Source organism: Mercurialis annua, linkage group LG8, assembly GCF_937616625.2.
Source record: "Mercurialis annua linkage group LG8, ddMerAnnu1.2, whole genome shotgun sequence".
Classification (NCBI taxonomy): Eukaryota; Viridiplantae; Streptophyta; class Magnoliopsida; order Malpighiales; family Euphorbiaceae; genus Mercurialis; species Mercurialis annua.
The window spans coordinates 10,228,562-10,254,956 of record NC_065577.1 but is presented as its reverse complement, the minus strand read 5'-3'; the positions used below and the strand labels follow the sequence as shown (position 1 = coordinate 10,254,956).

The window sequence follows — 26,395 nt, the reverse complement described above, 5'->3', positions numbered from 1 at the left end:
TAAAATAATTGCTTAATTAAATACTTTAAAAGCAAATCGTATAAACTCACAGAAAACGCTTATCCAAAAATACGTCGGGGCTTTAGAACGTCAAGCTTCCCGAACTTCTGGTCCAGCTCCTTCTTGCCTCGCTGGATCTAAAACAATTTCAAAACATTTGACTCACATCAGAATCCTATTCTAAGATTGACTCTAGACTCGAGACACGACAAGACACAAAACATAAGCCGTCGTGCTTCAAACGTAATCTTTTCCGATAAACAAATCATTCTTCTCTCATTTCTTACTACTTCTCAATTCAATTCTCAATAGAGAATATAGGTTTTCTCAATGAAACCAATTGATATCCATAAACTAACTTATCCCAAACAACTAGTCATAATTTACTCGTTTTACGTCCGAATCTCGCATTTTCGGAGTCCGGGAGTCGATATCGGGATGGGGAATCGTCAAATTAGGTTTTTAGGGTCATTCCCTTCAAAAGAGGGGTGGTGCACGTCGTGCACCCCCCTTGTGCACGTCGTGCACCTTGGGTGCACGTCGTGCACCTCACTGGTGCACGTCGTGCCCCTGCACGACGTGCACTGATGTTGTGCACGTCGTGCACCTTCGTGGGCACGACCCTGATCGCTGAAAAAGGCCCTCCCGACGTGCTAAAACATTCCCGAGCCATTAGATTCATCAAAACATCAATCAAGCTAGTCGGAAACGCAAGAAAAACGCTTAAAACGAATCGAATACGTAATCGCGATTCGGTTTCGCCGTAACCTATCGTTTTAAACCGTTTTTCCATCAAATATACTCAAATAAACGGAGAAACGACTTGCTTACCGTGATTGCCCTTCGGAATACGATCGATTCGAGTTATAGAACGTCGAAAACGGACGAGAAACGGAGATCGTACGGTGAAAACGGCGGAAACGGCGATGAACGAAATGAAATTAAAATGGTTATCTGATATAAGGTTTCTGGGCCATTCCTTCATCTGAAGGAAACTTATATATAATGGTCAATTTGCAACTTGATCCTTGAAACTTTTCAAAAGTTTCAATTTAGCCCAAAACCTATCCGCGTCCAAAATTTAAACGGTCTCCGATTGACTCGAAACTTTTACCATAAATACTATAAAATATTTCGCGGACTTTGGCGAAATAAAATTCCTTACGGGATTTATAAATTATTTTATATTAATTTCCAAACTTAAATCCTCAAATCCCGCTATTTAACTTATTAAAATTTATTCAAATTTCCCGATATAATTAAATTAAATTCTCCTTAATTTAATTTATCGGAAATCACGACACGTGGCACGACGTAATTATCTGAAAATATTTTGGGGTATTACATTCACCCCCCCTTAAAATAAATTCGTCCTCGAATTTAACATTTAGCCACGTACCTTGAGTGAATAGATATGGGTACTTCTGCCTCATATCCTCTTCTGTCTCCCACGTGCACTCTTCTACGGACTGACTTCTCCAAAGAACTTTCACCATTGGAATTCTTTTCGTTCGCAATTGCCGTATCTGCGTGTCGACAATCTGCACTGGTCGTTCTTCGTAAGTTAGTTCTTCGCTCACGTCCACCACTTGTGGTTGAATTATTCGAGAAGGGTCTGGTACATATTTCCGGAGCATGGAAATATGGAAGACAGGATGAACTTGCGACATCTCTGGTGGCAAATCCAGCTTATAGGCAACTGAGCCTATGCGTTCTACGATCTGGTAAGGTCCGACATATCTCGGTGCCAATTTACCCTTCTTTCCAAAACGAACTACTCCCTTCATCGGTGATACTTTGAGAAACACGTAGTCTCCAATCTGAAATTCGATATCCTTCCTCTTGGGGTCCGCGTAACTCTTCTGTCGACTGGAAGCAGTAGTCAAATGCTGCTTTATCAATGGCACTTTTTCTGACGTAATCTGGATGATCTCTGCTCCAGTGAGCTTTCGTTCACCGACTTCGTCCCAACAAATAGGGGATCGACACTTGCGACCGTATAATGCTTCGTAAGGAGCCATCTCAATGCTTGAATGATAGCTGTTGTTGTAGGCAAACTCGACTAGAGGTAGGTACGTATCCCAACTACCTCCGAAGTCTAATACGCAAAGTCGAAGCATATCTTCTAACGTTTGAATCGTCCGCTCAGACTGGCCGTCTGTCTGAGGGTGAAACGCAGTGCTGAAATTTAATCGCGTTCCTAATGCGTCTTGTAAGCTCTTCCAAAAATGAGAGGTAAATACGGAACCTCTATCTGAAACAATTGACACGGGAACTCCGTGTAGGCTCACGATCTTATCGATGTAAATCTCCGCCAACTTTGCTGCAGAATAAGTCGTCTTTATTGGAATGAAGTGCGCTGACTTCGTCAAACAATCCACAATTACCCAAATAGAGTCAAAACCTTTCTGCGTCTTAGGTAGTCCGACTATGAAATCCATCGCAATTTGCTCCCACTTCCACTCTGGAATGGGTAAGGGCTGAAGAAAACCGTATGGTCGCTGATGCTCTAACTTGACTTGTTGACAAGTCGGGCATTTCGCCACGAACTCTGCGATATCTTTCTTCATTCCGCTCCACCAGTACGTTGTCTTAATGTCGTGATACATCTTCGTGGAACCAGGATGAACGCTATACATCGTTCCATGGGTCTCTTCCATGATCTTCTGTCTTAATTCTTCCACTTCTGGAACGCACATTCGACTGCCGTATTTCAGCATTCCGTTGACGATACTGAAATCTTGACTCTTTCCTTGTTGAACTTCCTCAATTAGATGCTTTAATTGAGGGTCGTCTGCTTGCAACTCTTTGATCTGATCTATCAACGTCGATCGTATCGTCAGTTGAGCCATTAGGTTTCCGAGAGATGAAATCTCGAACTCCACTCCTTGGCTAAACATCGTATGAATCTCGTTGATTAATGGTCTCCGCCATGTCGTTGTAACGTGCGCGAGACTTCCTGCCGACTTCCTGCTTAAGGCATCCGCCACTACGTTGGCCTTGCCTGGATGGTATTGTATCGTGCAGTCGTAATCCTTTAATAACTCCATCCATCTCCGCTGTCTGAGGTTCAACTCTCGTTGATCGAAAATGTACTTCAAGCTTTTATGATCTGTAAAGATCTCGCACGTGGCGCCGTATAAATAATGTCTCCAGATCTTTAGCGCAAATATTGCTGCTGCTAATTCTAGATCATGCGTCGGATAATTCGTCTCGTGCTTCTTAAGCTGTCGCGACGCGTACGCTATTACTCTACCGTGTTGCATAAGGACGCATCCTAATCCGACTCGTGAAGCATCACAGTAGACTGTGAATCCTTCCGTTCCTTCTGGTAGCGTTAGGACTGGTGCCGTCGTCAGACACTCTTTCAGTTTCAGAAAACTGAGTTCACACTGGTCCGTCCAGTTGAATTTCGCGTTCTTCTGAGTTAGCTTCGTCAAAGGTACAGCGATCTTCGAAAAGTCCTGTACGAATCGTCTATAATATCCTGCCAAACCGAGGAAACTTCTAACTTCCGTAACCGATTCAGGTCGCTTCCATTCTATTACTGCTTCAATCTTCTTTGGGTCAACCTTAATGCCGCTTTGTGAAACCACATGACCTAAGAAAGCCACTTCCGTTAGCCAAAATTCACATTTAGAGAATTTGGCGTAAAGCTGATGCTCTCTTAGCGTCTGTAGTACTATCCGCAGATGTTGAGCGTGTTCTTCTTCTATACGTGAATAGATTAAAATGTCGTCGATAAACACGATCACGAATTGATCTAAGTACGGTTTGAATATCCTATTCATCAAGTCCATGAAGGCTGCTGGCGCGTTCGTCAATCCGAATGACATAACGAGAAATTCGTAATGTCCATATCGAGTTCGAAAGGCAGTCTTCTGAATATCATCATCGCGAATCTTTAGCTGATGATAGCCTGATCTCAGGTCAATCTTGGAGAAAAACTTCGCTCCTTGTAACTGGTCGAACAAATCGTCGATTCTAGGTAACGGATATTTATTCTTGATCGTCACCTTATTCAGCTGTCGATAATCGATGCATAGTCGAAGCGATCCATCCTTCTTTTTCACAAATAGCACTGGTGCACCCCATGGGGATACACTCGGTCTGATGAAACCACGATCAAACAATTCTTCTAGCTGATCCTTAAGTTCTTTAAGCTCTGCTGGCGCCATTCGATAAGGTGGTATTGATATCGGCTTCGTGCCGGGAGCCAATTCGATACAAAACTCAATCTCACGATCTGGGGGTAATCCAGGTAATTCCTCTAGAAAAACGTCTGGATATTCCGATACAACTGGGACGTCGCTTAAGTTTACACTTTTCTTTTCCACGTCTCGTACTATCGCTAAGAATCCTTGACATCCCTTCTTCAACATGCGACAAGCTTTAATAGCTGAGATAATACTCGTAGAAGATTCCATCTTATCACCCTGAATTGAAATCGCTTCAATTCCAGGCGTGTTAAACGTTACCGTCTTCTTCCGGCAATCCACATTGGCGTAGTGCTGAGCTAGCCAATCCATTCCTAATATGACATCAAAAGCTAATACTTCGAGTAAAATCAAGTCAACTAACAAATCTCGTCCTTGAACTTTCACAGGACAGGACGGATAAACGATACTAACTTCCACACTTTCTCCGACTGGGGTAGCTACTAACAAAGGATTCCTAAGGTACGCTGGTTGCACTCCTAACTTACTAGCAAAACTAGGCGAAACAAACGAATGCGTAGCGCCCGGATCAAATAAAATTAATGCGTCTTGAGAAGCGATAGGAAAGGTACCTTGCACCACTGCATTGGAAGCCTGAGCCTCCTGAGGATTCAGTGCAAAGACCCTAGCCTGACTTCCGCCAGTCTGCGAAGTCTGACCAGTACTGCGTCCTCCGCCATTTCTGCCTCCTCGATTTGCGTAACCACGGCCTCTCTGGCCAGTGAAGGTACTCCCTGTCTGATCATATCCTGACGCTGCCTGATGTGCAGTCCTCTGCTGCTGATAAGAAGGCTGTACTACTGTAGTCATCGAACCCTGGGGCATCTGCCTCGGACAGTCTTTAGCAAAGTGACCTCGTTGACCACAGTTAAAACATGCTCCATTAGCAGTGTAACACGCGCCATAGTGCCTCCTATTACAGTTCAAACATAAAGGAACTCCACCTCCCATGTCACTCATCGATCTGGCACTAAATCCGGTGCCTGAGGTACTAACTCGTGTTCCGCGTCGAGGTCTTTTGCGTTCTCGCTGACGTTGTGTATATCGAGAATAATTCCCAACATATGACTGAGTAGGCGCACTCTGTACGCTACGAAACGTATTATCTCTCACAGGTGCAACATTGGAAGGGTCAGGAATTCTTCCAAAACGGATCAGAGAAACTTCCATTTGCCTAGCGCTATCAATCAATTGCACTAGGGTTCTTCCGATATCAGACGTCAGACTCACAAATTCAGCTCCTAGACCCTCTACAAACCTTGAGTTCACTCTAACTGGGTCTGTAGTCAGGTCTGGTGCAAACCTACTCACTCTGGTGAACTCCGTTACATACTCTTGCACAGACCGATTGCCTCTACTCAGGGTCAACCACTGACTACGATAACTCTCCGTCACGGCATAGGGTAAAAAGTATTCCCTAAAGTGGTTTGCAAATTCAGCCCAGGTCATAGTGTCCATGGTTGGCTGAATATGCTGCTGAAACCAATCTTTCGCAGGTCCTTTCAATGACATTTCCACCATAATGATGGTCTGTCTCTCATAAGCTTGCAGGCGTCGAGCGTTACGTTCTACTTCTTCAAGGAAATCGAGAGCATCGCCTGTACTGTCAAACTTAGTTGGTTTGAGACGCATATAAGCCAAAACGATATCTCGGTCAGTGAAAGCCACGTTACGCAACTGTTGCTGCTGTAGTTGCTCACGATGCATATTCTGCACCTCAGCCTGATTGGCTTGCATAGCCGCAATTCCCGTAAGAAACTGATTCAGATCAAAACCCACAACATTAGGTTGATGGGCTTGCGCTTGCACTCCAGGTGCCTGCGCCTGGGCCTCTTGGCCTCTACCATCACCAGCCGCTTCAGGTGGTAAGTTAAGTCCACCCTGAACAGAAGACTCATCTTGAGCTTCTGGATGGACGTCATGCGCCCCTTCTATAACGTTACGTGCTGCAGCGGCAGCTCGCTCTACTTCTTGTCGTTGGTCAGACATCCTGACCAAGACAAACAGCGTTACTTAGCCACATAATCGCATATTATCGCAAACGCATACCGTATTAAACGCGCATCTCATCACATGCGAACACACACGTAAGACAGACTCACATCCTAGAGGGAAAGCTGAAAGTTTGAAAATCAAATGAATACGTAACAAAGACAAGACTTGAGTCCTATGTGCTGCAGTAGAATCCTATGAAAATCAATCACTCTTCTGACATAAGCAATGGTAACTGGACCATGCTCTGATACCAACATTGTCACGACCCAATCTCAGAGCCGAGACCGGCGCTAGGGAATGGGAGTGGTTGCTCCGAAACCCGTAGCAAGCCTAAAAACGTAAAATAATTTTTCGCAAAACACAAACGTCATGCATGACATAAGCAATCACGTGTCATGCAGAAGCACACATGCCAGGTACACATATCCTCTGGCAGTCACAATATATATAACGCAGCAAGCGTAAAACGTTTAGAACTTTAAAACGTTAAAGTTATATTTACAGAAAACTTTATATACAAGCTGACTGACAAAATACTTATCTACTGCAGCTCTAAGAGTAAAGTAATGTTTCTTTACATACTCAAAAATACAGACTTCTAGAAGTAGGATAGAAGTCCGTTGCTTCAAAGCGTCTTTATCCTGAAAGGAAATCTGTGAGGGGTCAGTATATTGGGATATACTGAGTGAGTTCATACATTTACTGATAAGTATTCAAATAAAACATAAAGTCGTAATCAATCATATGCAGCCAAGTACAAGATCCGATTGAAACCCTAATCCTCAAATATGTTAACCGTATATACTCAGAGGAAGACTTATCCAATAGTCCGACCCGGGAGTATTCACACTCTACCACGTCAGTCGCGACACTTCTCTTAATCCCAGTGGTGGGTTTAACCCACTAGATACGGGGCTCAGGTTACACTGTAACCGAGTTCACTCTCGTATCACAATCATACATCTACCTTCAGAATTCATGTACTTAATCGTATTCACATCTGTATCAAATCAAAACTGGTGATCACACAGTCCTATTGCCGCTCAATAGGTAGCACGTTCCATCGGATCAATACTGGTTTCAAATCAAGCATATGTGCAACTCACTTAAAGATTTAATATATAAATCATGCAATTCAAATATAAAGCAATATAAAATAATTGCTTAATTAAATACTTTAAAAGCAAATCGTATAAACTCACAGAAAACGCTTATCCAAAAATACGTCGGGGCTTTAGAACGTCAAGCTTCCCGAACTCCTGGTCCAGCTCCTTCTTGCCTCGCTGGATCTAAAACAATTTCAAAACATTTGACTCACATCAGAATCCTATTCTAAGATTGACTCTAGACTCGAGACACGACAAGACACAAAACATAAGCCGTCGTGCTTCAAACGTAATCTTTTCCGATAAACAAATCATTCTTCTCTCATTTCTTACTACTTCTCAATTCAATTCTCAATAGAGAATATAGGTTTTCTCAATGAAACCAATTGATATCCATAAACTAACTTATCCCAAACAACTAGTCATAATTTACTCGTTTTACGTCCGAATCTCGCATTTTCGGAGTCCGGGAGTCGATATCGGGATGGGGAATCGTCAAATTAGGTTTTTAGGGTCATTCCCTTCAAAAGAGGGGTGGTTCACGTCGTGCACCCCCCTTGTGCACGTCGTGCACCTTGGGTGCACGTCGTGCACCTCACTGGTGCACGTCGTGCCCCTGCACGACGTGCACTGATGTTGTGCACGTCGTGCACCTTCGTGGGCACGACCCTGATCGCTGAAAAAGGCCCTCCCGACGTGCTAAAACATTCCCGAGCCATTAGATTCATCAAAACATCAATCAAGCTAGTCGGAAACGCAAGAAAAACGCTTAAAACGAATCGAATACGTAATCGCGATTCGGTTTCGCCGTAACCTATCGTTTTAAACCGTTTTTCCATCAAATATACTCAAATAAACGGAGAAACGACTTGCTTACCGTGATTGCCCTTCGGAATACGATCGATTCGAGTTATAGAACGTCGAAAACGGACGAGAAACGGAGATCGTACGGTGAAAACGGCGGAAACGGCGATGAACGAAATGAAATTAAAATGGTTATCTGATATAAGGTTTCTGGGCCATTCCTTCATCTGAAGGAAACTTATATATAATGGTCAATTTGCAACTTGATCCTTGAAACTTTTCAAAAGTTTCAATTTAGCCCAAAACCTATCCGCGTCCAAAATTTAAACGGTCTCCGATTGACTCGAAACTTTTACCATAAATACTATAAAATATTTCGCGGACTTTGGCGAAATAAAATTCCTTACGGGATTTATAAATTATTTTATATTAATTTCCAAACTTAAATCCTCAAATCCCGCTATTTAACTTATTAAAATTTATTCAAATTTCCCGATATAATTAAATTAAATTCTCCTTAATTTAATTTATCGGAAATCACGACACGTGGCACGACGTAATTATCTGAAAATATTTTGGGGTATTACAAGAAGTTGCTGAGCTAACTAAGCAGGTGAAGATGCTGTTTAGCCAAAATCAACAATCAAAGGAGACTTGTGCAGTCTGTGGCATTCAAGGGCATGGTGCAACTTCTTGCAATTATGCCAATGAAGTACAATAAGAGGAAGCCAATTTTGTTGGCTACAATAAAAATAGGCAACCAAGCAATGATGCTTATTCGAACACTTATAATCCATGGTGGCGGAACCATCCAAATTTTTCATGGCGAGATGGAAATAATACAAAGCTACAAGGACCTCTTATATTTCAACAAAATAGACTAGCACCTCCACCACCTCAACAGGAGAAGAAGCCATCTCTTGAAGATTTGATGGCGCAATTTATGGCAAATCAAGATGGCTATAACAAAAAGATGGAACATCGAATGAGCCAAATCAAGAATGCGCAACAATCTTCGATTCACAATGTGGAATGTCAACTTGGGCAATTAGCTAAGAAGATAGCTGGGAGAGAGCAAGGAAAATTCCCAAGTAACACCGAAATAAATCCTAAGGAAGGAGCCATGGCAATTTCCTTAAGAAGTGGAAAGAAAGTTGACAACTCACCAAAGGAGAAAAAGAATGACAACCACGTGGTGATTGAGGAGGAAGTGGATAATAAGGCAGAGGAAGAAATTTCACCGGAAAAATCCCAACCAACTGTCAAGGCATGCGTTCCTCTTATACCATACGCTCTGCGACAAAGGAAGAAGATAAATGAGTTGCATTTTTCAGAAATTTCTTGATATTTTCAAGAAAATTCAAATTAATATCCCATTCGCTGAGGCATTAGCACAAATGCCTTCATACGCGGAATTCTTGGGAGATTGTCTCTAACAAGAATAAACTGGAGGAGTACTCGATGGTGGCTCTAACCGAGGAGTGCAGTGCAATACTACAAAAAAAAAAGCTACCCCCAAAGCTTAAAGATCCAGGGAGTTTTTCTATTCCTTGCACTATTGGAAATGTTAACGTTGCTAGCTGCTTATGTGATTTAGGTGCTAGCATCAATCTAATACTTTTGCTGGTAAGAAAGCTGGGGATAACTGAAATGAAACCTACCATAGTGTCATTACATTTGGCAGACAGATCAGTAAAGAGACCACTTGGCATAGTGGAGGACTTATTGGTGAAAGTTGATAAAATCTATTTACATGCTGATTCTCTTGTCCTTGATATGAATGATGATGTGGATTTTTCTATAATTCTAGGTAGACCTTTCTTAGCCATAAGACGAGTGTTGATTGATGTACAAAGTGGAAAATTGACATTTAGGGTAGGCGATGACATAGAAGAATTCAACATCATTAAATCCCTAAAGAACTCTGAGTTTGTTGACTCATGTAACAGCGTTGACATACTTGATGAAATTGTGGAAGAAACATTTGTGAAAGAGTCATATAATGAACCATTAGAAGAATGTCTAGCTATGAGCTTATATGAGAAAGATGATAATGTGGAAGTCATTGAGTATGCACTCAGTCTTGAAGGCAACGGTTTTAAAAAATTTAGACATTTTGTCAAGTTTGAGGAACTTGGAAAAGGTAAGAAAAAACCTGAACCTTCCGAAAAAGGTGCCACCGAAGGTAGAATTAAAAACTCTACCTACTCATTTGAAATATGCATTTCTAGGAACTGATGATACTTATCCTGTGATCATTTATGCTAAGCTAAGTTCTACAGAAGAAGAAAAGCTGTTGAGGATTTTAAGAAATTGAATGAGTGTGATAGCATGAACCATATCTGACATAAAAGGAATCAGTTCATCTATATGCATGCATAAAATTTTGATGGAGGAAGAGTTCAGACCAAGCGTCCAAGGCCAAAGGCGATTAAATCCCAACATGAAGGAAGTTGTGCGAGCGGAAGTAATCAAGTTACATGATGCAGGTATCATTTATCCAATTTTTGACAGCTCATGGGTAAGTCCTATACAGGTAGTTCCAAAGAAAGGAGGCACAACTGTGGTGAAAATGAAAATAATGAGCCGATTCCAACGAGGTGGTCACCGGTTGGAGAATTTACATAGACTATAGAAAGTTAAACACAGCTACCCGCAAAGATCATTTTTCTTTACCATTTATTGATCAAATGCTTGAGCAATTAGCTGGCTATGCATACTATTGTTTTTTGGATGGATATTCGAGGTATAATCAAATTCCAATCGAACCTGAGGATCAAGAGAAAACAACATTTACATGCCCCTACGGTACCTTTGCATACCGTCGCATGCCATTCAGTTTGTGTAATGCTCCTGTCACTTTTCAACGTTGCATGATGTCTTTTTTTTCGGACATGGTAGAGGACATTATTGAAATTTTTATGGACGACTTCTCTATTTTTGGATCATCTTTTGACGTCTGTTTAACAATTTGGATAAGGTGTTACAAAGATGCGAAGAAACAAATCTTGTTTTGAATTGGGAAAATTGTCATTTCATGGTACAAGAAGGCATTGTTCTTGGCCATAAGATTTCAGAAAAAGGAATGGAGGTAGATCGAGCTAAGATTGAAGTGATTGAAAAACTACATCCACCAACAACTGTAAAGGCTATTCGAAGCTTTATTGGGCATGGTGGATTTTATAGACGATTTATAAAAGATTTTTCGAAAATTGCAAAACCATTATGCTCCCTACTTGTTAAAGATATTCCTTTTATATTTTATGATGCTTGTCGTAAAGCATTTGAGAAGTTGAAAGAGGCTTTAATTTCTGCACCAATTATGGCATCGCCCGATTGGAATTTACCATTTGAAATGATGTGTGATGCTAGTGATTATGCATTAGGGTTAGTGTTAGGAAAACGAAAAGACAAGAAATTGCATGTCATTTATTATGCAAGCAAGGTGTTAAATGACGCTCAAATAAATTACACAACAACTGAAAAGGAATTTATTAACAGTTGTGTATTCATTTGACAAATTTAGATCCTATCTTGTCGGCTCGAAAGCAATTGTGTATACAGACCATGCAGCAATTAAGTATCTTTTGGCAAAGAAGGATGCAAAACCGAGATTAATTTGATGGGCAATTCTTTTATAAGAATTTAACTTCGAAATCAGAGACAAGAAAGGAACAGAGAACGTGGTAGCTGATCATCTTTCTAGAATGGAACAAGGAGTAGAAGATGATGGAAAGGAAATAGATGATTCATTCCCTGATGAGAAACTTTGGACAATTACTGAACTTCCTTGGTTTGCTGACATAGTAAATTATCTGGCATCAGGAGTGTTACCCGAAAGTTTGAATTTTCATCAAAAGCAAAAAAAATTGTCTAAGATAAAATTTTATATATGGGATGAACCGTTATTGTTTAGAACTGGTGCAGATGGCATAATATGGAGATGCGTACCCAATGAAGAGATGAAGTTGATCTTGAATGAATGTCATTCATCACCATACGGAGGACACCATGGGCCCGACAAAACAGCTGCCAAGGTATTACAATGTGGATTTTATTGGCCAACGTTATTTAAAGACGCTCGAAGTTTTGTCATGACTTGTGATCGATGCCAAAGAACGGGAAACATTGGAAAGGGAAATGAGATGCCACAACAAGAAATTTTGGAAGTGGAATTGTTTGATGTGTGGGGAATAGACTTCATGGGTCCGTTCCCATCATCATACTAAAAGAGATTGCTACAACTCAATGAGTTAGATGAAATTAGGTGCGATTCATTCGGGAATGCACGGATCTACAAAGAACGCATCAAAGCTTGGCATGATAAAATAATAAAACAGAGTGAATTTAAAGAAGGGTAAAAAGTGTTATTGTTCAACTCTCGTCTCAAACACTTTCCGGGTAAATTAAAATCAAGATGGTCTGAATCTTTTCGTATCTCGAAAGTTCACCCACATGGAGCACTTGAAATTGACAACCATATTGATGGGAGTAAGTTTCTCGTAAATGGACAAAAAGCAAAATATTACTACGAGGGTGAAAAATTAGAAGACGTTTGCATTTTGAAGTTTGACAATTGAAGGTGAAAAAAAAATGCGTCGAGCCACGACGTTAAACAAAGCGCTTATTAGGAGGCAACCTAACAAAAAAAGATAAAAAGGTACATTTTATTTTATTTGTTATTTTGAATAACAATAATAAAATAATATTTAAAAATTCAAGTTTTTAATTATCAGTTATTTTTCTTTTCTCTAGGACATAATTTTTGAATTAATTTTGTGTAGTCAGCATATTTTGCATAACCAATTTATTCATTTTTAATTGATTTCTTTTTTATTAATGCACCAAATCCACAATTAATTCATTAAATCATATCATTTATTCAATTTTTTTAAAAAAAAGAAAAGCCTTAATTTATTCCTTTTTATTTGATTCATCATTAAATATTTGGTCTTAAATTTTTAAAATACATGATGTAAATATTCATTTTGCAATAAATTCAATTTCAAAATTCAAAAAAATTGTATAATTAACTTGTAGATTCATCATTTATTTTTGTTATAAATACCGAAAATTCCATCATTCATTAAACAAAATATTTATCATTTCAATAAATCCATTGATTTAACATTGATTTTATATTAAGTTTTCAATTTCATAACTTTTAACTTCATTAAAATTTCATAATAAATTCATTACAATATCTATGTACAAAGTAGTTTTCACACTCAAAATTGATGTGATTTTGACTTCACACTGCAAATAATCCTCCAATTTAATACAATTATAACAATTGTTCACCTACAAATAAGAACATAGAGTTAAGCTAATTGTATAACATTCTTTCAATTTTAAAAACAAAAAATAAATTTCTCTACATAGAGCATAGCAAGCAATTTTCTCACAATGAGTTATTTTGACTCTTTCGACTCCGAATCCGACTACGAGTTTGAGTTTCAATATTCCATTCCACTTGAAGATGTTGTGTCCGATAATGAAGTCGATCCCATCGAATACAATGCTCTCCCACATTTGATTCCAAATCCTCATTATCGACCCGGTCACTATGAAAAGGTCATAATGGAGGAAGAAGATCTAGAAGAGATGGTAGACTACAGTGATGATGACGAGATTTTTAACTCTTTCGCCAACTTCAATCAACTTGGCATTAAATTCTTATCCGGGAATGCTTTCACCCGAATATTCAACCACTACATCCGAAAATTCTTCTTATCTTTTAGGGGATACCGACTTCTTTTTGAGATCCTTTTTTAATCCTATAGTTATCCATGATGATTAACAATTCATGACCACACGGGGTACTCGATTTTAAAGAAATTTTTTTGAGGAAGAACTGGATATTGAATATGCTACTGTTGAGCGCGAAGAGATTCTTTCCCCTTCAGAAGTCAAGGAATTAACTCAAGACTTAGTCCGGGCTAGAGGTCGTCCGAGAATTATGAGAAATGGGAAGGTCGATCGCCTTAGGAAAGTTTATTGCATGAAACAAAAGAAGCAAAACTAGGGGGACGAGACAAAAAATTTGGACTTAAGTTTGTGTGTTTTTATGTCGTGTCTTTAATTTTCTTGTCATTTTTATTTCCGTAATTTTATTGTTTTTATTAATTTTCATTTTGCAAAGAGTTATCCATTGAATAAAAAGTCCAAAATTAAAATGCTCTTATTTTCTTTTATTTCTTGTTAAATAAGTTAGTATGAAATCAAAAGAAACAAAAAAAATTATGTTTTTTTAATGCCCAGGCCTAAGCCAGCGCCTAACCGGTCCATTATCGAGGACCGGCCCAGCACCGGCCCAGCTTGCAAATTCAATCCAGAGCCTGAGCCGGTGCTGACCTGGCCTTCGATCGTGCACCGGCCTGGCGCCGGACCAGCAACTGGTACGTTTTTAAACGTAGCAGTTCACACGAAACTTCTTCAACCCTCTTTATTTCTCTCATTTTCTTCATAATAAAATTTAAATGCATTTTTTTGAACTGAAAAAAACGAAGATTCCATTTCCCTCTCACTCATACCTGTGTAAATCAACTTCAAAACAACAAAAAATGGTTCATCTTGCACTACATTGTTCAAAATCAAAGGTATGCATTCTTGAACTCCATCTTTCTAGAATCATTAAATTCGGGCTCAATGTGTCATATTTACTTGTAATTAGAATGTAAATAATGTTTAATTTAGTTACCCAACATCTATTGATCTCTTATTCGAATAAAATTGAACAAATTGCATTCAAACACATAAACCCTAGATTTTGTATTTAGGGATTTTTCTTCAGAAATTGTTAATAACTGATTAGGTGTTGTAATAATTTGATTTAGAGTTAAAATACAACAATCTCAGCCATTGTAAGTACCACAATTACATAGTTTTTGAATGCTTCAATGTGACAACTTATTCAAAAAATGTTAAAATGATTATATGGGCTGCTGTTGTTTTTTTGGCGATTATAAAGCTGTTTGAATGATTCTTTGGGCTGTTTTAGTTGTTCTTTGGACAATTTTGTCGCTCTTAGAAGTAGAAATCAAACTGATTGTTTATAATTTAGGTTTTCATTGATTCCATGTTGTATGTTCAGTATACAATCTGTTGTGATGCAGCAACTTGATTAGCATATCTGTCAACTTCTTGTTGTGTTGAACTGTGTGTATCATTGGATTTTTTTTAATTTCAGGAACGATAATGACGCAAAAATCAAATGTTGCAAGTACTTAGAGAGGAAAGCAACAGTCAAAGAAGCGAAAGAATGTTCAATACGAATCTAGGCGTTTCTTAACAGCTGAAAACAGTGAGTGGTTCGACGCAACTGCTCAAAACAAACTCATCATAGAGAAAACAGTTAACCGAGACGTGGATGAGGAGCTGGAAATTCGAGCCACATTTGAAGTCATGGAATGGGCCAAAATCTTAGACCTTCCGGGAGATTACTACCCCACTCTGGTACGGGAATTCTATGCAAACATCAAATACAAGGACAAGAACAAGGTAACTGTTATTGAGAGTTTTGTACGAGGAAGACAAGTATCTATTTCTGTTGATTTATTGAATGAGATGCTAGAATTGCCTATTAACGGAGAACATAGCCCTGAATTCCATGCATATAGGACTGGAATCATTAGTGATAAAGAATGGAATTTTAATACTGCGAAAGTCAAGTTTCACATTGACTGGATTTTAGAAAAGGGGAAAGTCACTTTTGTTAGCTAGAAAGCTACATCTCCGACCTCAACTGCTTGCTTATATTTTTTCATTCAATGTGTCGCCTAAAGCTAGTGGTTTGAATGAGGTTAGAGTGACTGATATTAACTGGATGGATAGGATGATATTTGGATTTCATGGTCAGGTTCAGAAGGTTCCCTTAGCCAATATTGCGATGAATCACATATTTGATGCTACGAGATGGAAAGCGAAAGCTTTGGTATTTCCTATTTTGATTAGCAGGATACTTCAGAGAGCACGAGTAGCAATTCCAGCTGAAGAGCCAAAATTCACGGACCTTCGGGATATAGTGACTTATGAGACAATTGACCGCCTGCATTATCAGAAAATCCATGGCATCTGGCGGAATATTCAGACATATCCAATTCCGGAGGAAGAGATATCACCACCACCAGTTGTAGATCCCATTTTCCCTCCGCATATTCCAGATGAAGAACCAGTTCAGCAAGCTGCACCAACACGAGTACCAGTGCGTACTTTGCCTAGGCGACTAACACGCATTTGTCGCAATGTTCAGAGAGATGTGGCAGATACACGAGTAGTTGTTCAGAGGATTGAAATTAGCATAACATCTACAGAGGAAGTTGTTTAGCGACTTCTGGGAGAGGTGAGAGTAAACAAGGCGGAGATGGACGAGCTTCGACGATCACGATCACACAGAGGGAGTGTTTGATTATGTCATTTCATTTTGCATGAACTTACTAGTTAACACTTTTTTATTTTTTTAGACTATTGTAGATTGTTATTTATTTTAACAAGTTTTGTTAGAATTGATTATAGGGTTAATTACATATAAAATCACCACCTTTACACGAAATTGCAAAAATAACACGACCTTTAAAACGTGGCAATTCAGGGCACTGCCTTTCATTTCTTTTCAAAAACAACATGAGCACATTTTTAGTGGCGTTTTTGCTGACGTGGCATGACAGTTGGCGCTCTCATTGGTTGTCCAAATCAGCAAAATTTTATCTAAAAACGTGCCCATGTTGTTTTTGAAAAAAATGAAAGGTGATGCCCTAAATTGACACGTTTTAAAGGTCGTGTTATTTTTGAGAATTCGTGTAAAAGTGGTGATTTTATATATAATTAACCCTTAATTATATGGCACCCAGTTTTAATTCAGTATTGGTACGAAAAGCAACAGATGGCTTACGACTTATTGTGAAAATTGCGCCGCCATTCTGATACAGGGGAGAATTTTATTTCTTCTTTCTATTACATTTTTGCTTTCTCGTACATTGAGGACAATGCAACATTTTAAGTGTGGGGTGGGTAAAACAAAGTAATAAAATAAAGTTTGATTTATTTTGAATAATAAAAATTTAATTTTTTCTCAGTTTTAAAATACAAATAAAAATAAAATATAATTGTATCTCTGAGATTCAATTGTAGATTTAACCTTCATTTATGATAGTTGAGGTGTTAAAATAGAAAACAAAAATCGAGAATATTACTTTTATAACACATAATTTTTTCTATTATCAGATTATATATCATAATTTGTTGCAAAACCTCATTAAATACTTGTTGAATCATTCACTTAACCAAAATTGAGAGACTTTGAGCCTAAAAGCATAAATTTCGTGCTTCAATTCTTGTTGAGTGAACTCATTGTAAAGATCGTATTTCAAAACTTGCTTTAACATACAAATTGAGACTTGTTGATAAAATTTAGCATAAAGATGATATGGACAATTAAGATTAACCCTGAAATATTCCTCTCTTTCAACCTACTAAAAAGAAAAAAAAATTGTTATTTCATTAAACAAACAAATTTTGAGCATAAACCATTTTTTTAACACATAAATTATCACATTCCTATTTCTTTTACCCTTCTTTCATTACCCTTTTTTAAGTTAAAATGAATGTCTATTTCACCATTAATCTTTGCTTTTGAAAAGAAAATAAATTGCTCAATAAAAAAAATATTGATATATATTCCCAAAAAAAAAAGAGCAAAAGAAAAGGGAAAAGAAAGATATATGAAAAAAAAATTATACGAGAAGAAAATAATTAAATAATAAAAATCAAAAATCATTTGCTTTGAAAAAAAAAGATCATTATAAAGTGAGAATTTAAATGTTACACAAAGCATCGAAATGGTGAAAATTTAAAAATAAAAATAAAAATAAAACAGTCATTTTTAACTTTAAATAAAACATTCTTTAGCCCTTTATCTTACCCTTACCTTAATCTCATTACATTCCAATAAAAGTCCCATTGATTTATGTTTTAATTTTTCTAACTAGTGGATTGTTGATGTTTTAGCAAGCTTATTGTAAAACCTATTTACAATTCACTTGAGTGAAATTTTATACCCGAAACACTTGTGCGCTAAGAGAGAAATCTTGCGAGGGTAATGATTCAACTTGTTGTATGGGATCAAGCATCAAATTATTGTACATTTCTGTTAATTAAATGCAAACTTGTGATATATTTGGTAAATTCACTATTTTTCTTGAAAAATTTTACAAGTCAATTATTTAATTTGAGGGGTAGATTAAAAATTGATTTTTGTGTATACCTTTACATCAATTTACTTTTAAAATAAATATTTGCTTGAGGACAAGCAATTGTTCAAGTGTGGGGTAGTTTGATAACCTTCTATTTTACGTAGTTTTTATACCATTTGTTTAGTATTTTTTAGTACTTTTATTGGTAATATAGAAGAGTTTTTATTTCTTTTACTTTGGTTGCAGTTTATAATAAAAATTATAAAATACTTAACAATTTTGTATATATTTTTGAATAAATTGCATATATAACCAAATGCAAAAAAAATTGAATCAAGTTTGAAGATTAACCGATCAAATTCCGAACCAAACCGATCGAACCAAAGCCAAATCAAAGAAAATAATCCAGGCAGAGCCTAGGCGGCTCTAGGCCGGCCTTCGACATTGGGCCGGATCCAGGCCGGCTCAATCAAAGAGAATAAGACTTCTAAAAGTCTTGGCCGGCGCTCAGCCGACCTTTGACACCAAACCGGCTCGGAGCCAGCCAAGCTCTGTCCCGATGATATTTCGCCCGTTTTGGGGAATCTGGAAGCCTTGATGAGCACTCAAACACCTTCCATATCAGTATATCCTTCAACCACACTCAAGAGAGATATTTCTTGGCCAACACACAAGAAAATATCTCAAAATCAAGCTCATTATGGAAGGAATGCTAAACTTGGGCATCACTCAAGCTACATATGGAAACAAAAGATCTCAAACTTGGTCCTTACTTCACCTCTTTATGAGACGAAGTAAATGCATACCTCGGGGAACACTCTTACCTACACTATAAATAGTCCTCATTTGGAGAAGAAGAGGAGACTCACTTTTAGATAGACATTTTCACACTTCTTTGTATTCACAAATCCTCTCAACCATTCTCTTTTTTCTCTTCTTGTATTTTATGTTCTTGAGGTATAACAATTCTATTGTTATTTTCAATATGAAAATGGATTGCTAAGCCTCAAATTAGGATTAGAGATGTAGCCAAGTTTGGGGGAAATTCTTGATTATTTTGTATTACATCTCATTAATGTTTTAAACAAGGTTTTTCTTTAAATATCTTGTTATGATCTTGAATGTTAAGTTTAGCTACCTTAATATTTTTATTCTAGAATTCATGTGAAGTACTTACCGGTGAAACATGAATTTGGATCTAGAGATTTAAACACAATTTACTAAAGAATAGAGATATATCTAAGAAATTGTGTTGGGGGTAATTGTTTTACTTAATGGGTTTAATTGATTAACATGGTAATTGAGAAAGATCCAGAGTCGTTTAAACACAAGTTTGTGTCTCGAGAGGGAACAAACATATTTTAGAAACAATTGTCATGAAAAAGCTTTTGAGATATAATATTAGATATGGTGGAATTTCCCCTCAAATTATGGTGGAACCCGGAATCCTAGTTATTCCAAGTATTGATATATTATTCTAAAATATTCTTTTAATTTTCATCTATTACATAGTTGTTTTCAAACCCAACTCAAATTAATATAACGGTTACTTAAACAAAAGTTAATTCAAATAACAGTTTAAAGAGTTCGTCCTTGTGGATTCGATCTCGGATACTCCGAGTATAACTTGCTACAATTGATTCCGTATACTTGACCGATCACGTGGGTTGGCCAGTCCACGGGCTATTCGATTTCTAAAAGATTTGGTCTATCACAAGAAACCAAATATTCTTTTCTTGTGTGAAACATTGATAACAAATATGAGATTAATGGCTCGTAAGACTACTATGGAGTTTGATGAGTCGTGGTGTGTAGACAGTGTTGGAAGAAAGGGTGGGTTGGCGTTGTTATGGAAGAGGTCCTGTGTAATTACTATTCTATCTTGTTGTGAAAACTATATTGGTGTTTCTGTGGTGTATGATGAAGGTAGGGATTGGAGATTTACCGGCTTTTATGGAACTCCTGAGAGAAGCAGAAGAAAGGAGTCTTGGGCGATGTTGAAACAGCTTAACATTATTAATCTCATTCCTTGGTGTGTAGCAGGTGACTTTAACGACATTCTGCAAGAAGATGAGAAGAAGGAAGGTTATCCCCAACCTTGTTGGCTCATTCAAGGGTTTAGAGAAGCTGTTACTTCTGGTGGTTTGATGGATATGGGAGTTGATGGGTATAAGTATACTTGGTCCCATGGGCGTTGTTGCGGAAGCTCAATCGATTACCCTAGCGAATCACGTATTGCGCTAAATAATTATAACGGAAAATTCCCAGGAAAGAATGGTGGGTCACAGGCAGACCACTTAAGTACCAAACTCCTTAGACAAAATTTCACACGATATAAATAACTTCACATTATATAACTTCGACTAGCCTGAGCGTTAGCTAATAAATAAACAATAAAGAGAACACCAACTTTTTAATGAGGTTCAGCCAGAATAATCGGCTTACATCCTCGGGCACTGCCCAAAATACTCCGCTAATTGTTTGTAACAGAATACAAACTCGAGAGAGAACCAACTAAGCTTTAGAAGTTGATAAGCCTTGTTGTGGGATGAGTTTCAATGGGTAGAGGAGACTCCCTTTTATAGGCTAAGGAAGTCCTCACCCCTCCACTCCTAAGCAATATGGGATTTCTACACTATATGTATATAGCTCAACAATTACAAGTTCCTTTTCTAAACAATGTGGGACAAGTCTAAAATGAGCCATATCCAACAAATCTCCACCTTGGCGAATTTTCTCTCTACCATCTCAGACTATCTTTAATAGTACCTACAACTGCGCTTCAAAAGCGCCAACTCTCAACTGTAGCAGTCAAGTACAAATGTGGGATGATCCCACTTCAACACTCTCCCTCACGCATAGCATGACCAAGTAGAGCAACCAATCCCCCCTCAAGCATCGCGTGGGCCGGGCCACATTCAAATCTCAAATATTGAGAACACTAATAAAATTCAAACAATGTTTGAACTTGACTGCTTTAACAATCTCTGTAATCATATCAGCATGAGTTTCCATTGTCAAAATCTTTTGAAGTAGGACTCCATCTTCTTCAATAATCTCTGGCACCAAATGATATCGAACATCAATGTGCTTTGCCCTTGCACGGTAAACTTGGTCCTTCTCTTCAATTTCCAATTCACCAAGCAACCCATGAAGCCAAATTGCTTCCTTAACAGCTTCTGCACTTGCCATGTACTCTACCTCCATGGTAGACAAAGCAACTATTGACTGCAAGGTAGACTTCCAACTAAACGACGTCTTTGATAGTGTAAACACATAGCCCGTAGTCAATCGTCGTTTATCAACGTAGTCCGAATCATTGTACCCAACTACATATTGACCATCTTTCTTGTCCTGCCCAAATATTAGACCAACATCCACAGTATTCAAAGTATACTGTAGAATCCAATTTTCATCTTCAGCCACCTTGAGTCCATCTGGCTGAGTCGAATTGATTTCCCCATCCAAGAATCCATGTAAAAACACTATTTTTACGTCCAACTGAACTAGTTCCATATTCAAATGTGCTATTAAGGCCAACAAAATTCTAATGGAAGAATGTTTAACAACTCGAGAGATAACCTCAATTCCTTATGTCCAAACATAGCTTTTAGCCACCAACTTTGCCTTATAGCCAATATCATTCTTGTTCGGAAATCCTTCTTCATATATCCAATTACAGGGACGTAGTCCCTCCAATAATCCTTGAGTTGCAAGAACCATCAAGAATTTTCCACCATCATGCCCCAAACGCCAATGCCAAAGACTGATTTCTTCTAGCTTATTATCATTACTAGAAGTAACTATAGCTGACACAATAATTGCATTACCCTGATAGTAATACAAGTTATTGTTCTTCCGAATTCCTTTTATGACAATTTGTGCACTAGAGAATACCTTCATAACTCCATTTATTGCAGCCACAATAAAGCCTTTTGATTCTAGGACTCCTACAGAAATGAGCTTCTTCGTCAAACTCGGTACATAGCAAACATCTTCCAGAATCCTTATTGACCTATCATGGTTCCTCAAGTGAATTGAACCAATTCCTTTTGTCAAACAAGGATTGCCACTTTCTGTGTAAACAACTCCACCTTCTAGCTCTTTGAAGTCAACAAACAATTCCCGATTGGGACACATATGATGACAACAACCCGAATCTAGAAGCCATTCAATATGAGTATTTACCGATGACATAACAACCAATGAAAGATCTGAATCTTCGTCGTCACACTCAGCTACATTCGAAACAAACTCAGCTTTCTCTTTATCAGCCTTGTCTTTATTCTTTAATTTGGGACAATCCCTTTTCCAATGCCCTTTCTCTCGACAAAAGGCACATTCATCTTTCTCTGGTCGGGATTTTGATCTCCCTTCCTTCCCAATCATTTGGCTTTTTAGACGGCCTCTAACAATCAAAGCTTCTGCTGCATTACTAGTGTTTTCTTTCTTAAATTTTCTTCTCAATTCATAACTATATAATGCAACGCAAACTTCGATAAGAGACACACCAACCTTCCCATGAAGGAGAGTAGTTTCAAGAAACCCAAACTCTTCAGGAAGTAATCCCAACAACATCAAAGCCAAATCTTCATCATTAAACGTCACATCCAAATTCAACAAATCGCTACTAATTGGTTGAAATTTGTGATGTGCTCATTCATAGTAGTACCTGGGAGATACGTGAACCGAAACAGCCTTTTCTTCATGTGAAGCTTATTCTGAATGTTCTTTTTCAAGAATTTCTCCTCCAATGCTTTCCACAAACTACTTGCAGATGTTTCCTTTAAGAAAGGATATTTCTGCTCTCTAGAAAGACATGACCAAATGGTACCACATGCTAAACGATTGATGCTACTCCATTCTTTCTCATCAACATCTGCTGGTTTCTCTTTTTCAATAGCGACATCTAGACCTTGCTGAAATAAAGCGTCTAGAAGCTCACTTTGCCACATGCCAAAATGTCTTGTACCATCAAAAAACTCCACTGCAATTCTTGCATTCGACATAGCCATTCTTCCCGAGGACGAAGCTATCAACGTGGATAGACTTTTGCTCCCAGACATTTTTGCTCCAACTTTTATTTAATAGCTAACCAACATGCCAAGGATAGAACCTTAGCTCTGATACCAATTGTTGCGGAAGCTCAATTGATTACGCTAGCGAATCACATATTGTGCTAAATAATTATAACGGAAAATTCCCAGGAAAGAATGGTGGGTCACAGGCGAACCACTTAAGTATCAAAATCCTTAGACAGAATTTCACACGATATAAATAACTTCACAATATAACTTCGACTAGCCTGAGCGTCAGCTAATAAATAAATAATAAAGAGAACACCAACCTTTTAACGAGGTTCAGCCAGAACAACCGGCTCACATCCTCGGGCACTGCCCAAAATACTCCGCTAATTGATTGTAACAGAATACAAACTCGAGAGAGAACCAACTAAGCCTTAGGAGTTGATAAGGCTTGTTGTGGGATGAGTTTCAATGGGTAGTGGAGACTCCCTTTTATATGCTAAGGAAGTCCTCACCCCTCCACTCCTAAGTAATATGGAATTTCTACATTATATGTATATAGCTCAACAATTACAAGTCCCTTTTCTAAACAATGTGGGACAAGTCTAAAATGAGCCATATCCAACAGGCGTAACGTGGAAAGGCGGGTGGAGGAAAGACTGGACAGGTTTCTGTGTACCAAGGAGTGGGTGAATCTTTTTCCTAATGCTAGGGTCTCTAATCTAGAGTTAACCTCTTCAGACCATCTTCCGGTTTTGCTTTCTTTATCGAGGAGAGAAGAAGGGGGGAGTAATCGTAGGTTTCGATTCAATAATGTTTGGTTATCTAAGAAAGCCTGTCAAAAAGTTGTCTCTGATTGTTGGAATGGAATGAGTAATTTTGATATCTCAAAGAAATTAAGGGAGAGTAGTGTAGTGTTGGAGAGTTGGAGTAAAGGTTGTAGTACCAACTATATGAAGTTGATTGCAAAAAAGAAATTGTCTATTGCTAAATTCCAGAACAGATCTGATGTGTATGGAAAGCAGGATTATCAGAAGTTAGTGGCATAATTTCATACCCTTTTAATGAAGAGGAGGTCTATTGGAAGAAAAGGGCAAAAAATGTATGGTTCAATGGAGGAGATGCAAACACCCTGTTCTTTCATAACGCAGCTTCAACTAGGCGGAGAGTGAATAGAATTGAAAAGCTCAGGGGGGAGGAGAGTGGAGAGTTACAAATTCGGAGATTCATGAGGTGTATAAGAGGTATTTCTTTTGTTTATTCTCGGCTGATGATGATTTTCCTGCTGAATTTTTACAAGTCCAGCCTTGTATTTCTAAAGCTCAAACTGATTGTTTAAATTTGTCTATTAACGCGGGTGAGGTTATAAAAGCCGTTTTTAGTATGCATAATGATAAAACTCCGGGTTCGGATAGTTTTAATCCGACGTTCTTTAAATCCCATTGGGATGTGGTGGGTTCAGATGTTGTCAAAAACTGTCAGGAGCTGTTTATGAGCGGGGCGTTTTATGAGAGGTTTAATGATACTGCCATAGTTCTTGTTCCTAAAGTGTCTAACCCTGAGTCGGTCTCTGACCTTAAACCCTTGTGTAATGTCATCTACAAATTTTTTTCCAAAGTCCTTGCTAATCGTATGAAGCACTTAATGCCTGTTATTATCTCAGAGACCCAAAGTGCCTTTGTTGAGAATAGACTCATTACAGATAATTTTCTTATTGCCTATGAGATTGTGCACTATTTGAGGAGAAAAGGTAGGGGTAAAGATGGGTGGGCAGCATTGAAAATCGATATAAGTAAAACATATAATCGAGTTAGGTGGAGGTTTGTGGAGGGTATGATGTCTAGACAGGGTTTTAATAGGCATTGGGTCGATATTATTATGGCTTGTATTTCTTCTGTTTGTTATATGAGTGTGGGTGATTGTTTTGATATGGATCCTCTTGTGCCTAGTCAAGGGCTTCGTCAGGGCGATCCGTTATCTCCATATCTCTTTATTATTTGTGCAGAGGGGCTGAGTTTTTTTCTTGCAGAGAGGGAGCGAACTAATCTTATTCATGGTGTTAAAATTTGTAGGGGAGCTCTAACGGTTAGCCATTTATTTTTTGCGGATGATAGCTATTTGTTCTTTGAGGCTACATGTGCGGAGATGGTTGTTGTGAAAGAAGTATTGTATATTTATGAGGCTTTGTCAGGGCAGAAAATTAATTATAATATGTCCAACATATTATTTAGTAATCTGAGGTGAGTTTGGAAGTGAGAAATTTTCTTAATGTGGGGTTAGCAGATGAGTTTGGCAAATATTTGGGGTTACCTTCTCTTATGGGAAAGAATAAAAATAATAATTTTTGGTATATTAAGGATAGAGTGTGGAACAAAATTAAGGGGTGTAACTCTAAGTTTTTGTCTAGAGGGGGTAAGAAAATTCTCATTAAATCGGTGGCTCAAGTTATGCCCAATTATGTTATGAATGTTTTTTTACTTCCGGTGGGTTTTTGTGAGGAGTTAGAGCGTATGATGAATTCTTTTTGGTGGGGTAGAAATTAAAGTGAGAAGAGAGGGATTAGTTGGGCTAGATTGTGCACTATTGGAGGGTTGGGATTTCAGAAAGTTGGGGATTTTAATGTGGCTATGCTTGCTAGGCAAGCTTGGCAGTTAACTATTATGTCGGATTCTTTAATGGCAAATTTTTTTAAAGCCCGTTATTTTCCTAACGTGTCGTTTCTAGAGGCTAAATTAGGTTCAAATCCTAGTTTTATTTGGCGTAGTATTTTTGAATCCCAGTTGGTGGTTAGAGTGGGTGCGAGAGTTAGAATTGGCAATGGACGTACTACTAATGTGTGGACAGCCCCCTGACTTGGGAAAGATAATGCAGGTTATGTTGAAACTCCGTGCCCGGATGAGTTGCGTATGGTTACAATGGATCAGCTTATGGAGGTTCAGAATAGGACTTGGGATAAGAAAGTGTTAGCTAATATCTTTTCTCAGAAAGATGTTGATTGTATCTTTAGTGTTCCTTTAAGCTATAGAGATGTTAATGATGGGTAGCTGTAATACCCCAAA

General features: G+C 38.2%; 2 protein-coding genes across 2 annotated transcripts; both read left to right on the top strand.

The window, feature by feature from the left end:
* The first annotated feature begins 9,583 nt into the window (after positions 1-9,583).
* On the top strand, positions 9,584-10,439 carry LOC126661592 (uncharacterized). The gene is made up of 2 exons (XM_050355445.1): positions 9,584-10,307; positions 10,354-10,439. The coding sequence occupies exons 1-2, from the start codon at positions 9,584-9,586 to the stop codon at positions 10,437-10,439; spliced, it is 810 nt and encodes a 269-aa protein (XP_050211402.1).
* Positions 10,440-23,807: 13,368 nt separating this feature from the next.
* LOC126661591 (uncharacterized) lies at positions 23,808-26,380 on the top strand. Its single transcript, XM_050355444.1, has 6 exons — positions 23,808-23,890; positions 23,965-24,272; positions 24,362-24,580; positions 24,637-25,576; positions 25,882-26,159; positions 26,208-26,380. The coding sequence occupies exons 1-6, from the start codon at positions 23,808-23,810 to the stop codon at positions 26,378-26,380; spliced, it is 2,001 nt and encodes a 666-aa protein (XP_050211401.1).
* Positions 26,381-26,395: the final 15 nt, after the last annotated feature.

What these genes read in the sequence shown, in the direction of transcription:
- LOC126661591 (XM_050355444.1), top strand. Translation starts at nt 23,808, where the DNA reads ATGGGTAGTGGAGACTCCCTTTTATATGCTAAGGAAGTCCTCACCCCT. An exon ending in ATTCATGAGGTGTATAAGAG is followed by an intron (nt 24,581 to 24,636) that starts GTATTTCTTTTG and finishes AATTTTTACAAG; the next exon opens with TCCAGCCTTGTATTTCTAAA. An exon ending in ATATTATTTAGTAATCTGAG is followed by an intron (nt 25,577 to 25,881) that starts GTGAGTTTGGAA and finishes TAGAAATTAAAG; the next exon opens with TGAGAAGAGAGGGATTAGTT.
- LOC126661592 (XM_050355445.1), top strand. Translation starts at nt 9,584, where the DNA reads ATGGTGGCTCTAACCGAGGAGTGCAGTGCAATACTACAAAAAAAAAAG. An exon ending in CGAAAAAGGTGCCACCGAAG is followed by an intron (nt 10,308 to 10,353) that starts GTAGAATTAAAA and finishes ATGCATTTCTAG; the next exon opens with GAACTGATGATACTTATCCT.